The 13,804-nt window shown below is 37.7% G+C and overlaps 1 protein-coding gene across 1 annotated transcript in view; it reads right to left on the bottom strand.

Annotated features, from left to right (window-relative positions):
- The window catches only part of LOC306849861 (centrosome-associated protein 350-like), a 39,113-nt gene that overhangs the window by 5,509 nt on the left and 19,800 nt on the right, over nt 1-13,804 (bottom strand). Inside the window, exons 17-34 of the mRNA XM_079385227.1 lie at nt 12,633-12,886; nt 12,360-12,529; nt 12,155-12,265; nt 11,768-11,908; nt 10,928-11,061; nt 10,422-10,529; nt 10,151-10,317; nt 9,853-10,055; nt 9,461-9,648; nt 7,641-7,728; nt 7,359-7,502; nt 7,056-7,213; nt 2,910-3,136; nt 2,083-2,276; nt 1,662-1,815; nt 508-668; nt 203-339; nt 21-103 (exon numbers count right to left, since the gene is read on the bottom strand). Coding sequence (XP_079241353.1) covers nt 21-103; nt 203-339; nt 508-668; nt 1,662-1,815; nt 2,083-2,276; nt 2,910-3,136; nt 7,056-7,213; nt 7,359-7,502; nt 7,641-7,728; nt 9,461-9,648; nt 9,853-10,055; nt 10,151-10,317; nt 10,422-10,529; nt 10,928-11,061; nt 11,768-11,908; nt 12,155-12,265; nt 12,360-12,529; nt 12,633-12,886 — 2,822 coding nt within the window. The remainder of the gene's footprint in view (nt 1-20; nt 104-202; nt 340-507; nt 669-1,661; nt 1,816-2,082; nt 2,277-2,909; nt 3,137-7,055; nt 7,214-7,358; nt 7,503-7,640; nt 7,729-9,460; nt 9,649-9,852; nt 10,056-10,150; nt 10,318-10,421; nt 10,530-10,927; nt 11,062-11,767; nt 11,909-12,154; nt 12,266-12,359; nt 12,530-12,632; nt 12,887-13,804) is intronic.

Here is a 13,804-nt window from a genome sequence, read left to right as displayed (position 1 = left end):
TAGTCTAAAAGGCATTGCACCTTTATCTGCTGATGTCTCCGTGGGCACAGTCTCTGATTTCTCAGATTCTGTGACGATCTTCCAGTTTTTGCTAGTCTCAGGCCTGTAAAGTAAACATGCATCAAATGTTAGTGGAAGTATAGAAAAAAAAAACTCAGAATGAAGAGTAAATAAAAAATGATTGGTAAATGTCAAGGCTGACCTCTGAAGCGGAGGGGGTTTTATCCGAGGCTTTTCAGTGGCTGATGTGGGAGTTTTAATCTGGGGTTTAGTAGCTGGTGTGCTGTCTGGCTCTTTACTCAACTCAGCCTTGGTCTTCTGAATAAAATCATTATATGACTGCGGAACCAGAGGAAGACAAACATTAACAAATACAGCATACTGAATTTTTTTTATAGCCAATTGAAAAAAAACACCGCCGCAAAATACCACAGTAAGACAAGCGCTTTCTTTAAGATAAACAGCACACAGTGAAATAAGTGAATATGAAAGGTGATGATGGCTGACCTCCAACTGTTTCAGCAGACTCGCTTCCTGAGCTTTCAGTCGCTCTTTTTGCCTCTTCTTTTGCTCTTTTTTTAGCTGGTACACCACAGATTTGCGCTTACGGAGCTCATCCTTGAGGGCCCAAATACGGCTCTCAATATCACTCTGATCAGATGTGGCCTCTGAGGTAAGAGAAAGAAAGAAAAAAAAAAAAGAAAAAAAAAAAAAAAAAGTAATCACCGTTGTCAACACATTGTCTTTGCTTAAAAAAAAAAAAAAAAAAAAAATGCTTAAAAGGGCACCAAACATTTGATTGTCTCCATAAAGATTAGAAGTGACATAGTACAACATTTAAATAATAAAGATAGACAATACACCTAAAAGAAGCACAATTTCTTTCAGCACAATCTCTCTTTTAAGACAGATCATTTGTATATGGCAAGTAGGTCCCACTTTATATTAGGTGGTCTTAATTACTATGTACTTACATTTTAAGTAATCATTTGATACAATGCACTTATTGTGGACATACATGTTTTTACATTGTACTTATATTTTTTAAAAGACCTACATGTAGTTATATCTGTAATTAATTTCTGTAATTACATTTATAATTACACTGTTGACCCATCCCTTACACCTTAACCCTACCCATACCACAAAACCTACCCCTAACCTTACCCATATCCCATCTCAATAGCAGCAAAAGTGTTTTGCAATACAATATGACCACAATAAGTACATTGTACTTATTTTTTGATGTAAGTACATAGTAGTTAAGGCCACCTAATATAAAGTGTGACCGGCAGGAAGACTCATCTAGTCTTCTATAACATGACTAAGCGGTTTGATCCAGAAAAGTGCACACACAGAGATAAACAGAGCATTATTTTGCTGGCAGTGTTCCTCTTCCTGTATTCACATATCCAATTTAGAAATGATGTAAAGGATAAACTGGAGCAGGCTAAATTAACATACCAGGTATGTAGCACCTTAAGAACTATGATTTGAAAAAAATAAAGACCAAGGATAAAATGGATTAAGAGAGCAAAATGCTACATATTCTATAAATTGTAGCCTTAAAAAAAAAAAAACACCCCAAAAAAGATCTACATTACGTTGATAGAGTAAATCCAGATGATTTTCAAAGTCTGATGGGGCAGCAAGGATCTTACCGGATGGAGTGGCTGAATGAGGGTCACTGGTGTGGGCCTCACTGGTCTTGGAGCGCACCTGCATCTTGCTGCTTCCGCTGGTGCCAGTGACAATCCCAGGCTGGCTACTGTCTGAATGTCGAAGAGAGCTGAGGCTGGCTTTCTCTGGAGGAGACTGCAACACATACAGGAAGAGGGATCCAAGGTCAGGACATGTAAATCACACTCACCAAAGAGAGCCAGAATCAACCCTGTTTAATGTAACAGCACATAAACAACTTTGGACTACTTGTAAGATGCAAACAACTTTGCATATCCCCATGTTCAGTATCCAATAATTGCTCTAGATAACATTAGAAGCAGAAACAAATACTTTTTTTTTTTTTTTTAAACAAAACTCTGTCACAATGTATAGGTTCATATAGGTTCATCAGGTTTTCACCTGTTTGCTGTCTGTGGCATTAAACTCAGTTGAGTAGAGGGTATCAGGGGCAGGGCTGTTGCCTGTAAGAGGAGAGTGGAGTTCAGAGACAGGCTGGTCTGAGGAAGGGCTGGCCAGCTGCTCTGGAACTGACAAATCGGTGTGCACGCTGGACACGGACAATGCTGGGGAGTCATCATCTTCACTGCCTGCTTCTGTGAGAACATGCATACAGATACACAAAATGTAACAGTTCAATTCATAATAATTGCTTTGATGCTCTTATACACTGACTTACAAAACTAGTGAACAGAGTAAACATGATAAACAGTGGAAAACATTTCCAGGTTAAATGGCTGCCAAGCAAGTATCCATATTTACACAACCATTTAAAACTCAGGGGTAGGTAAGATTTTTAAATGTCTTTGAATTAAATCTTTCAAATTGGTGTATTTGTTTGAGCAAAAATACAGTGCCACTAAGAGTTTAATAACTTTTCTACTCTAATATATTTTAAAATGTATTTCTGTGATGGCAAAATTTTCTGCAAAAAAAAAAAGAAGAAAATTGAAAACAGTTGTGCTGCTTAATGCTACGTAATATTTGTGCATTTTTCAAGAATGAATAGAAATTTTAAAAGAACAGCATTTATTGTTTATTGTCTTTACCATCACTTTTGATCAATTTAATTTGCTCTTGCCAAATAAAGGTATAATTTCTTTTGTACGTAAGTATAGATGGAGTACAACTGATCTGCGGTTACTGATGTGCATATACCGGCCGCTCTTTAGAAGAATACTTTCAATTTCACTTCCTTTCCTTCTCAATGTCTTTTTCACACTCTTCACCTTGTCCTGTGGGGCTCTCTTGTCCACTGCTGGTTTTACTGCGCTCACTTTCCCGGCTGCGCGGTGTTCTGTTGCGTGGCTGCTGCTGTTTTTCCCAGGCCGCCAGAGCTCGTTTCTCCATGCGCCGCACTTCTGCCTCCTCTGCATCCAACCTCTGTCTCCATTCAAGAAGCTCCTCCGCATGTCTGCGCCTCTGCATCAACTGCTGCTCCCTTTTAGTGAGAAACCTAAAGGACAGAGAGTGAGGGAGACAAAGAGAGATAGAAAAGGCAGAAAAAGGGAGAACAAGATTGTGTAAAGCAAAGTGACAATTTGTAAACAGACCACCACAAAAGCAGGCAAAGCAGACGTTAAAATAATGCCACTCACCCACCTTCTTCAAACACCAGATTAGTCTCTTTTGCAAAAGATGTGTGCCCACACAAACCCTCATACACACACTCACACTCCAAAACATGCTTCCCAAAACAGGCACGGCTCCACTTGGAGACCTGCATTCATTTTAATGGGGAAAACAGCCCTATTGTGCCTTTAACATCCTTATCAGGGTAAAACTCATGCATCTGATACAACTCATGGGTGACACACATGGAGACCACCTGACAAACTGAAACACACAGGTTCCACCCAGGGTTTTGACAAACAGTATTAGGCTTTTGTCTCTGTAAGTGCAATCCTGCAATGGAATTATTTGATTGTACTTTTGCTTTAAATATATAAATAGTTCTTTGGCAATACAAATGTATAGTTCTTAGACAAATTAAAACACATTAAAGTGAAATTTGAATAATTAGAATTTTACAAGCTGTACTGAATATTACAACATATTTATCTTTTCTAGCAAGCTGTGCCATGTAAAAACTTGTGCTTCACTGAAGGCAGGTCATTTTTTTTTTCAGAAAAAGCCCTCCATGGATCATGACTTTGGTCTGTTAGATCAAAACCGCCTGGCTTTTTCATTGAGGTTTAAGATAATTAAAAACATGTTAGAGAAAAACAGATGGCTTTATCTAAAAGCAATCGTCCTGCCTCGTGAATACAGCGGCCATCTTCATCTAACCATAAATTGTATTATGTTGCCTCAGTCATATATACTCATTAGCTCATCGCGGGCTACACTTATTTAATCAGGGGCTGGAGTTAAGATTTACTGTGGCCATTGGGCAGATGAAGAAGTCCTAAACTAGCATTATTCAGAAGCATACAATATATCAGTCTGCCCAGCCTGTCTGAAAAGAGATATTCCTCCCGGTCTCCACTCACCACAATACTAAGTTCAAGAACTGATTTAACGGAGACGCTTTGTGTGCGGTGCATGGTTGAAGCTCACGAAAGTTGGAGTTGTATTTAAAAGGTGTATTTTGCAAAAAGACAATAATCCCTATATTTAAGATCATCAAGATTATTTGCATTGTGATTTTCATGACAATTAGGTTACTGAACAATTCAATCCCCCTTATTTCTGTAATGCAAAAAAATATGTATTTAAATAAATATTAAATATTAACTTTTTTATTACATTAATGAGAGTATAATGACCATCAAAATATAAATGAAACATTACGATATAAAAAAAAGAAATCATGTAAAAATAATCTTGATGCATTACAGGAAATAACATTTAGAGGTATACAATTTCTTAACTGTCATGAAGATAATGTTGCAAAAAATTTGATGGTCATAAAAACAGGCTTCATGCATGCAAAATAGACTTTTATTTTTCCCTCCTGAATTTAATGTAAAATGTAGGCATGTTTTCGTGAGATTCACCATATATAGATTACATTTACATATTAATACAAGACAGACTAGCAACAAGGCAAAGACTGGATTGGACAGGATCACACCACAGAGACAAAACACTTAAGACCCAGAAATCACTCATTTAACCCACCATGTTTTAAACAAGTCTGATCTTTGGCTTTGAGATTGACGGTAATCATTTAAAAAAAAAAAACTGCCTGTATTTGATCAGCAAATAAAGTCTCAAAAACCAATAACAAAGGATTTTGGTAAATCATTTAATAACTGGAAATAAAAATAATCTTCCCCAGTCAGATAAATAACTTCACTTAAATAACTTCATATTAAACTAGCTTCAGCCAAAGAATCAGCTTATTTTAGCATGGTGTAGCCAGTTCATTTTCATTCATCACGGCATTCCTCTTTCTGGTTTTAATCACCACCCACCCAGCTGTGGCAGTGGATGAACAAAAGCATGCTCCATGGGAAATAGGTGCTGAGAGAGGGGAGGAGGGAGGGACGGGAAGAAAGAGGAGGATTGTGGGTAACTGTACCTGACCAACTGGCTGTAGATAAAGAGCTGGAAATTGGGGTGGAGTTTTGGGAGACAGACAGACAGAGAGGCCCAGTGATGAGCCGTAAAGACAGAGAAGAAATAATGGACAGGAGAACAGTGTCTAAGGAAGAAAGAGAGGAGAGGACAGTCAAAAAATAAATAAATCAAGAAGAACAGAATGAAACAATAAAAGAAAAGAGAGAGAGAGAGACATAAACACAGATATGGAGACAGAAAGAGAGATTGAGTGTAAACGTGTATCCTTATTTTTGTCTAGCTACTGTGCAACAAACACATCAACCAGTTATTGACTTTTAGCGGTTAACTGCATGATGCAAATCCTCAACAAGCCACTACCTTTGAGTGTGATACAAGTCAAAAAAAAAAAAAAAAGTTAAAAAATGAAAGGTCTTGGTAATTTCAAGCTTTCCTGGAAAAGCGGCCTGGAAACATTTATCTGGCCCAAACAGCAGTCTGGAGAGTCTCACAAAATTATCAGAAACACCTGTGTCATAATTCAGTCTTCCCAAAATTAAAATAACATTTAGGACGGTTAAGACTTTTTGGACCGACAATTAAAGTTCAATTCTAAGTGCCTAAAGTGAACAAAAAAGTAGTAGTATTTTATTATAAATTCAATAAAAATATTTTTTAAACCGAATTATTCACAAGTACGTTTGTGATGAACACCTGTGAATATACATAATGGTAGTATGAATTCATTTGTTCTGATTTCATTTTTTATTTTTAATTTAATTTACAACTTTTTATGCTATAGATCTATGACCCAGACATTTCTTAGTGAAATTAACAAGCTGTTTCTCTATGCAGGTTTGAGTGACTAATTCTGCTAATTTTGCTGTGATAAAAGAGGGTAAATACATTATTATATTAAATGAACTAAAAAAAGGGAAGACGACAATGCAAATCACAATTATCTTCTGCCTAGACTGGATTACAAATCACTTTGAATGAGATGCAGGATAAAGTGCTTATACCAATGAGTACTGAATAAATACAGCTGGAAGTTATACAAAAGAGATCATCATGCTATTAGTGAGAGCTAGAAAGTGAGCACAAGTGTGTGAACGGTGCTACAATCGAAACACAGCATGTTATTAGTTGAATCAGACAAGCGTGAAATCCCCTTCCCTCTGTGTACCAATTTTTTTCTCAGGACAAAAATATTTGTGTGTCAGTGCTTTGAAAAGTTTCTGAACAATGGGACGACCCTCACCAGTTGTCAAGATATGATTGTAAACAAGAATCTGAGTGGCTGAATATGGGAGAATGAGATCACACACAATGGATAAAGCATTTAGAAAACATGTGGAGGTTACGAAACGCATTAGAGAAACCTTAGAGAAACCATGACCTGCAGATTGTTTCAGAAATCTCACTGGCAGAATGTACATCCTGTTTACTAGTGGCATAAGGAAGCTGTTCTCTATTTTAGATGTGAAAGATTCCTCCATTCATTAAGGGAGAGGGGTGTTTTCCTACACAGAGCACGCTTATGTTCAAACCAAACACTGTGCACACAGAAATAAACAAACACTTTAAAATGTCACATGGTCAGCAAGCTGTACACGAACCTCGAAGAAATGAATACATGTTATTAGTAGCATTAGCTAGTCATAAATAAGAAATCGCCCCAGAGTACTTTAATCATTCATCGTTTGTTTGGCCTTCTTGAAAGAGGTTTGCCCTACATAACATATGCATAAAATCATTAAAGTTTGGTTAATATAATCAAATGGACTTTACAAGCAAATGCATTATTTGACAGGACAGAAGAGGAAAAAGATTGAAGGATAGAAAAGAAACATGCGTCAGTGTTTATTTACTTTTCGTCCATGTGAGAGCGCATCTTTTTCAGTTTCTGCATGATGCTGCTGGTTTCACTGCCCGACACAGACATGGGGGAGGGGCTACGGGTCTCTGCGTCTGTCACAATCACACTGGGCGGAGCCGAATCCTCCGCCACACCTGAAACGGATGACTCCTGCAGATGTTTCATAAAAAAAAAAAAGAAGTGCGATTTGTTCTACATACATATATACATACTACATATAGAGTAGAGTACTTACAAGAAACCAAAAAACGCTTTTATTTGGGAAGATTAAGAAACAATCTTTCAGAGGACTGACCAGCTTTGTGTCGGCGCTTTTGAGACGCTCTTTGAGTTTGAGTGTTGTGTGCCTCATTCTTTCGATCTCCTCCTGCTGTTTGAGGAGCAGCTGTCTCTCCCTCCTCGCTGCTTTATTGGCTTCCTGCAGTCGTTTGATCTCCGCCTGGGGATAAACACAGCAACATTTTAGCCTTTCACATGACAACATTTAAGTAATTCAGTTATAACTATTTAATTTATTATACATTCATTTGCAAATGTAGCTTGGAGATCCTTTCATAAAGCCACATATGATTGTCACCTGTTCCTGTTGTAGCTTCAGTATCAGGCCTCTCTGTCTCTTACGAAGGGGTGGCATCTTATCGTCCTCTCCTTTATCTCTGAGATGTCTAGTGAAGAAGAAAAGAGATGAGGAGCATGTTACTACAGTTCAACAATTTTAAATCAAGCTGATCACACTACTGTTTTTAAATGTATGGGTTTCTATTTCAACATATGAGATTTAACTGACAAAAAAACAGTGCAACTTGATCAAAACATACCACAACATATTTAATTTCAGTTATCAGACGTACAACACTGTTCAAAAGTTTGGGGACTGATTTTTTTTATTCAGCAAGGAAGCATTAAATTGATCAAAAGTAACAGTAAAATCTCTTAAGGTTATAAAAAATTTATATTTTAAAGTCCCCCTGCAGTCAGAAATTTTATCCTTTAAATCTCATCTTCGATCATCAAAATTACATATTTCGAATGTTTTTTTCTTGTGAAAATAATTCGCATACTTTAAAATAGCTTGAATGTAACTCTACACCCTTGGCTCATTTACTATACGCGGAACTATGAATATGCACATTAGCCCCGCCTTCACTCAGTCACACCAGCCAGGGCCTCCTGATCCATGGATAATGACAGATAAAACTATGTTTTTAGTAGCGGACAACTACAATGGGTACTGTAACAGTCATTAAAGTTACTTACTTGACGATATTTTGTCCTCAACATGCCTTGAACACTTGAATGCAGCTAAGTTTGTGATTCTTAATTCGCGCCCGCGAGCATACATGTGTGAAGTGCAGATGCCGATGCGGGAGAGGTGGGTCTGACTCTGGGCTACTTTTACGCTGTTGCTGCGGATTATTATTGAAGTTAGTGGTTCTAAATTCACGTTAAACCATGGCTTCATGGGTTTTTTGCTGGCAATCCTATTGACATATTTTGCATGCAATCTCTATGATCTCTATGCGTGCCACGTTTGTGTAAATGGAGAGACGGATATGCTAGGAATCTATCCCTTGACGTGATTGGTTATCGAGTTTTGTGACGTAGCAAACCGAGGGCTGTTTCAAACCGCGTTTCTGGGTCAGCCTTTGGGAAACTACAGTTTTAAGAAGAAAATGGTGTAGCAATGGAGTTGATTAATGGATTGGCACATTGGTTTGTCTAAAAGCAAATTAAAAACACTACATAAACAACATAAAAAACTTGATTTTCACTACAGGGGGACTTTAAATAAATGCTTTTAAAGAAAGCACAAATAATTTTAACATTGACAATAAATATTTCTTGAGCACCAAATCAGCATATTAGAATGATTTCTGAAAAATCATGTGACACTGAAGACTGGAATTTCTGCTGAAAATTCAGCTTTGCCATCTCAGGAATAAATTACATTTGAAAATATAATAGAATATTTTTATTTGTAATAATGTTGGAATATTACTGGTTTATAATGTATTTTTGATTAAATAATTGGAGCCTTCGTGAACATAGGAGACTCCTTTTAAAAACATTTTTACAAAATCTTACGGATGCTTTTGAACAGTTGTGTATATATATAAGTTATCAAGCAGGGAATATAGAGTGGAAAATGTAGGGTGAGACAAATGTATAGATATAATTTTCTCCCCACCTGTGCAACCTTGATTACAAGAACAGTCATTCATTTCAGAGGCAGTGAATGTTATTAGATTTTAGTGAAAGTAAAAAAAAATGTTTTTTGAAAAATTAGCATTTTTGAATAATACTAATATAAACCAGAGCAATTGTTAAGAAAGCAAATATGATCCATTTTGATTTAATATAATTTTTTCTGATAATCATAATGAATGTTTGTCCTGCCTCTTCTGGTGTTCCAGCCAGGCCAATTCAGCCTTGGTCTTCTCTCGGAGGGCCTTCTGACGCAGATGCAGCAGTGAACCCTGATGCTGAGCGCGAACTTCCTCCTCCTTCATGTACTGACGCACCAAATCCATGGTGAACTTCGAGAAGCTGTCCTGGCCACTTGAGAAGGGCATGCTGCCATCCTGCTGTGTATAACGTGATATGGCGCAGGGGAAAAACAAGAGATGAGTCACTTATCCATTCCATATAAAGAGCTTCTTATCAACACACCAGAAAAACACAAACTCTAACTATGACAACCAAACTGAACAAAACACATCAGGCTTATTTATACAGAACACAACTGGGGTCAGAGTTATGCTGCATGAGCAGAGCTGACAGGACGTCACCTTTGAGCTCGCTCTGGGGCTGGATCTGTCATGGCTGTGGTCGTCGTCAGACTCGGGACAAGGACTGGGCTTCCTGTCTAGCGATTCGCGACGGTGGGCCTCGGATGGTAAAAGAGAGCGGAATGATCTTTCCTCAATGTCATCTTCTGTCATCGAGTCATCAAACTTCACAGAGTACTCTGTGGCGATGGAGGCACTGTCTGCTGATTGGAGGAATAGACAGGAAGTGGTCAAAACAGCTTACATTTCTCAGGATAAACTATTTAAAGTTGCTTGTCCCCAAAAATGTGAGCTTTACCTTTCTCTTCAAGCGGGCTGCGCACGTTGTCCGAGCAAAGGGAGTCATCGGCAGCGGTGTGAGCCTGGTCCTCCACTGAACTACTGCTCCTGTCTTTTCCTGGTGTCTTCCTCTCCTTTTGATCAGAACGAGGTGGACTCAACTGGGTACTACTGCTGCCGCCACCACTTAAAAACAGAGAGATTAGCATTTACACACTCTACGTTCTATAATATCATTCATTTGAGCTGTAAAAGAAAAATCAACTCAAATGAAAAGTACACTGTGTTACCTGATGGTGGGTCTCCTGGAAGTAATGGACTCTGAGAGGCTGTCTGGTGGAGTCTCGACCTCTGATGGACTCTTACGTCTCTCAGGAGACAGCTCACTCTTCCAGCTACTGGAGAAGATCCAAAACAGCATCATTACTGATGTATAGATCATGATCACTATTATGACAAATTTTAAAAAAATCTTTCACATTAGAAAATGGAAAGTGAAAACACAGTTAAAAGGATAGTTCACGCAAAAATGAAAATACCATCATGATTTACTCATCTCCATGTTGCTCCAAATTCCCTGCCATGGATATCATTTCTCATCTGCACTTTTGCAAATTCAAACTTTCACATAAGATCCAAGGATTGGAACGACAAAATAATGACAGATTTTAATTTCCCGATGAATTATTCCTTTAATGCAGAACATTATCTGGCTTTTATGCTTAATGAAGCTGAAGCATGGCACAGAAAGATGAATCAGAATAGTGAATGGCCATGTCTGAGGTGAGTGAGTTACCTGTCAGTGTGGGGGTGTGACTGCTGCTGTTTTAAACCGCTTTTGTGCTGTTTCTGTTGATCATACAGGGTCGTAATGGAGGGGCCAGGAACATTTAGCGCTCCTGCAATCTGTGAACGAGCCAGCTCAGTCATCTATAGGGAGAGAGAGAGACAGTTAAATACATGTTTAATCTTTCAAGCTGACTTTAAAGAAAGAGTGCCTTGAGGGAGGATACTACACTCTGAGAAGATAAGCAAGTAACCTTGTTTCTAAACATTTGTGCTTGTTATAGGGGTTTTCTAGCACACAATTAAATACCCAAGACTTTATTAGATATTTAGTGAGACTGAGAGTCTAGATTAGCCATTTCATCAATCATTTTAATTGAGTGATTTAAGATTGAAGTACAAAATTAATCCAAATACTGTTAAGACTCTATATGTAATGTCAGCTATGATGTGCTAATAGAAATAAAGATCCATGCCACATGGAACTTCTATATTAGTTCAGTGCTATTTATATATTCTATTAAAGTATTCATTGATATTTTATATTAACTTTTATTTAATCATTTTCAGTTGTCATTTAAATTTTTGTTGAATTTAAATTATTTTGAGATAGCAATTTAACATTTCTAATTGTCAAAAAAATTATCTTATATTTATATTTAATTAACAAAATAGGTTTTAATAATTTTATCGATACGGTTTTTGTCCTGTTTATGCTTCTTAATAATCAAAATTAGTAACTACATTTAAAAATCGAATTATAATTTCAGTGACTCGATCCAGATTAATGTTAGAAAAAAATCTCACTGTATGTGTGGGCTGTTTTCTTGTACCCTAATATTTAGCTCACCTCTTTAATGTGTAGTGCCGTTTCTGCTGTGTGGCGTGCAGCCTCAGCCTGCTGGTTTATCATCTTGTTTGTGGCCTCATGCAAACCTCCTAATGCCTGCTGTTGAGATTGGAGCAAACCCTCCTGCAGCTCTGCATGGGCCTTGAATCAAACAAGCATCCTTGCATTAAAAAAGTGCAAATCATTTAAACAAAGTTTTTAACATGGTCTGAATCAGATTTCGATTTCATTGTTTCATTTAAGTAAACTTAAGTACTGTTTAAAATGTATACCAGAATGCACCTATGAAGTCATTATATAAACAGCTTTCAAATCAAACCAAATTGACTTGAAATATCCTCAACAAAATGTCCTAAACTATTAACAATTAACAAGTGGTGCAAATACCCGTGCAGCTTTCTGTCTGCTTTCTTCCAGTTGCTGTTGTGTTTCGAGAGCTTCTTGCTCTGCCTTCATCCTTAGCAAGGACAGTTCACGCTCATGCCTCTGTTGCTGAGACTGCAATAAGACAAGGGTTAAAGGTTACTCTCAAATACTTGGCCACATGACCACAACAGGTAAGATAATTGCTTTAGCAGGTACATAACTTCACCTTGAGAATCTGAGCGAGCGAGACAGTTTCCTGTTGAGCGAGGGACACGCCTCTCACTCGCTCCACATCACCGAGCTGTCGCACTGACTCCTCCACTGCATCCAGGTAACTGAGCTCAGCAGACAGGCGCTGCTGGAGGACCCCAGGAGCAAACTGGAGCTCGGCTGAACCTGGGGACACATAGAAGAGTAAGTAAACCAATTCCATCCCTGAACTGAAATTCTTATTAAATTACAGCAAAAAAGTTAGACAAAAATCGAGATGTTAGTTTACCTGCAGTCCTGTGCTCTGTTCTTCCTGGGCTTTGAGTATGGGGTGAGGGGTTGGATTTAGCCCTGGCAGCTGATGAGGAGGATGAGGAGGAACTGGGCAGAGCTGCGTGAGGGGAACCCGACCCCTGGGCGGACCCTCTGATTGAGATACTGTCACCTGGAGACAACCGGGAAGAACCAGAGCTGGCTGGAGAAGCAGCAGCAGGAGTTGTACGAGTGCTTCGGGGAGATCTCTTTCCTTCAGAGCCAAAATGACTAATGAAACAAAACAGGGAAATAAAATTAATTAATAATAAGAATAAGAAGAAATATTAACAATATTAGTAGTAGTACTTGGGCCTGTAAGCTAATAAAAAAAAAAATATATATATATATATAATAAAAAATATATATATATATAATAAAAAAAATTATATATATATATATATATATATATATATATATATATATATATATATATATATATATATATAATTATTAATATAATTGAGAATAAGGATAATATTATTTAAAAAAGGTATGCATTTTAATAGCTGTATTATGTATAGCTGTATAGCATTTTTGTTATTGTTATATTTGTTTTAATAAACAAACCAACCTCACATAGATTATTTAACAAGCTTTTCTAATTAAAAATGCATCTAAAAAGAGAAGCTATTTGTGCTGAAAATACTAATAAGGCAAAAAAAATGGTACAAGCTAACAGGCTGAGCTGAATGGTGCACACCGCTCTACTATGGCCACCAAAACTTCCAATAGTCCAGTATCTATTAGCAATAGGGTCTTTGTGCTACTGTAGCTGGAAATTACATCCAAAAAGTGCGTTGATGATGGGAATATCCCTTAAACTTATGTTAATCCAGTTAAAACTCTCTGCGGTTGTATAAACCCATCCAGAGACCACATCTCTGGAAGATACAGCTCTCTGAAAGCTAAAAACGCAGGTAGGCATGAAGGGAATCTGACTCACAGGCTTCAACAAATGCCACAGGGAGGCTCGAATGTCACACTAGGGGGAAATATCTCATTGGCAATGAGCCTGACCTGCAGAACAGCTAACCTATTGAACAAAAGAGCCAGTGTGTATGTGTACGTTGCCTCCTGCCTCGTTTTCTGAAGGGCTACAGCAGGCTAAACACTTATACCCTCCACCCGACATACAGTAGTACTAAT

Source organism: Barbus barbus (assembly GCF_936440315.1).
Source record: "Barbus barbus genome assembly, chromosome: 29".
NCBI classification, from domain to species: Eukaryota; Metazoa; Chordata; class Actinopteri; order Cypriniformes; family Cyprinidae; genus Barbus; species Barbus barbus.
Note: the sequence above shows the minus strand (reverse complement) of the source record. Positions and strands in the feature narration are given on the sequence as shown.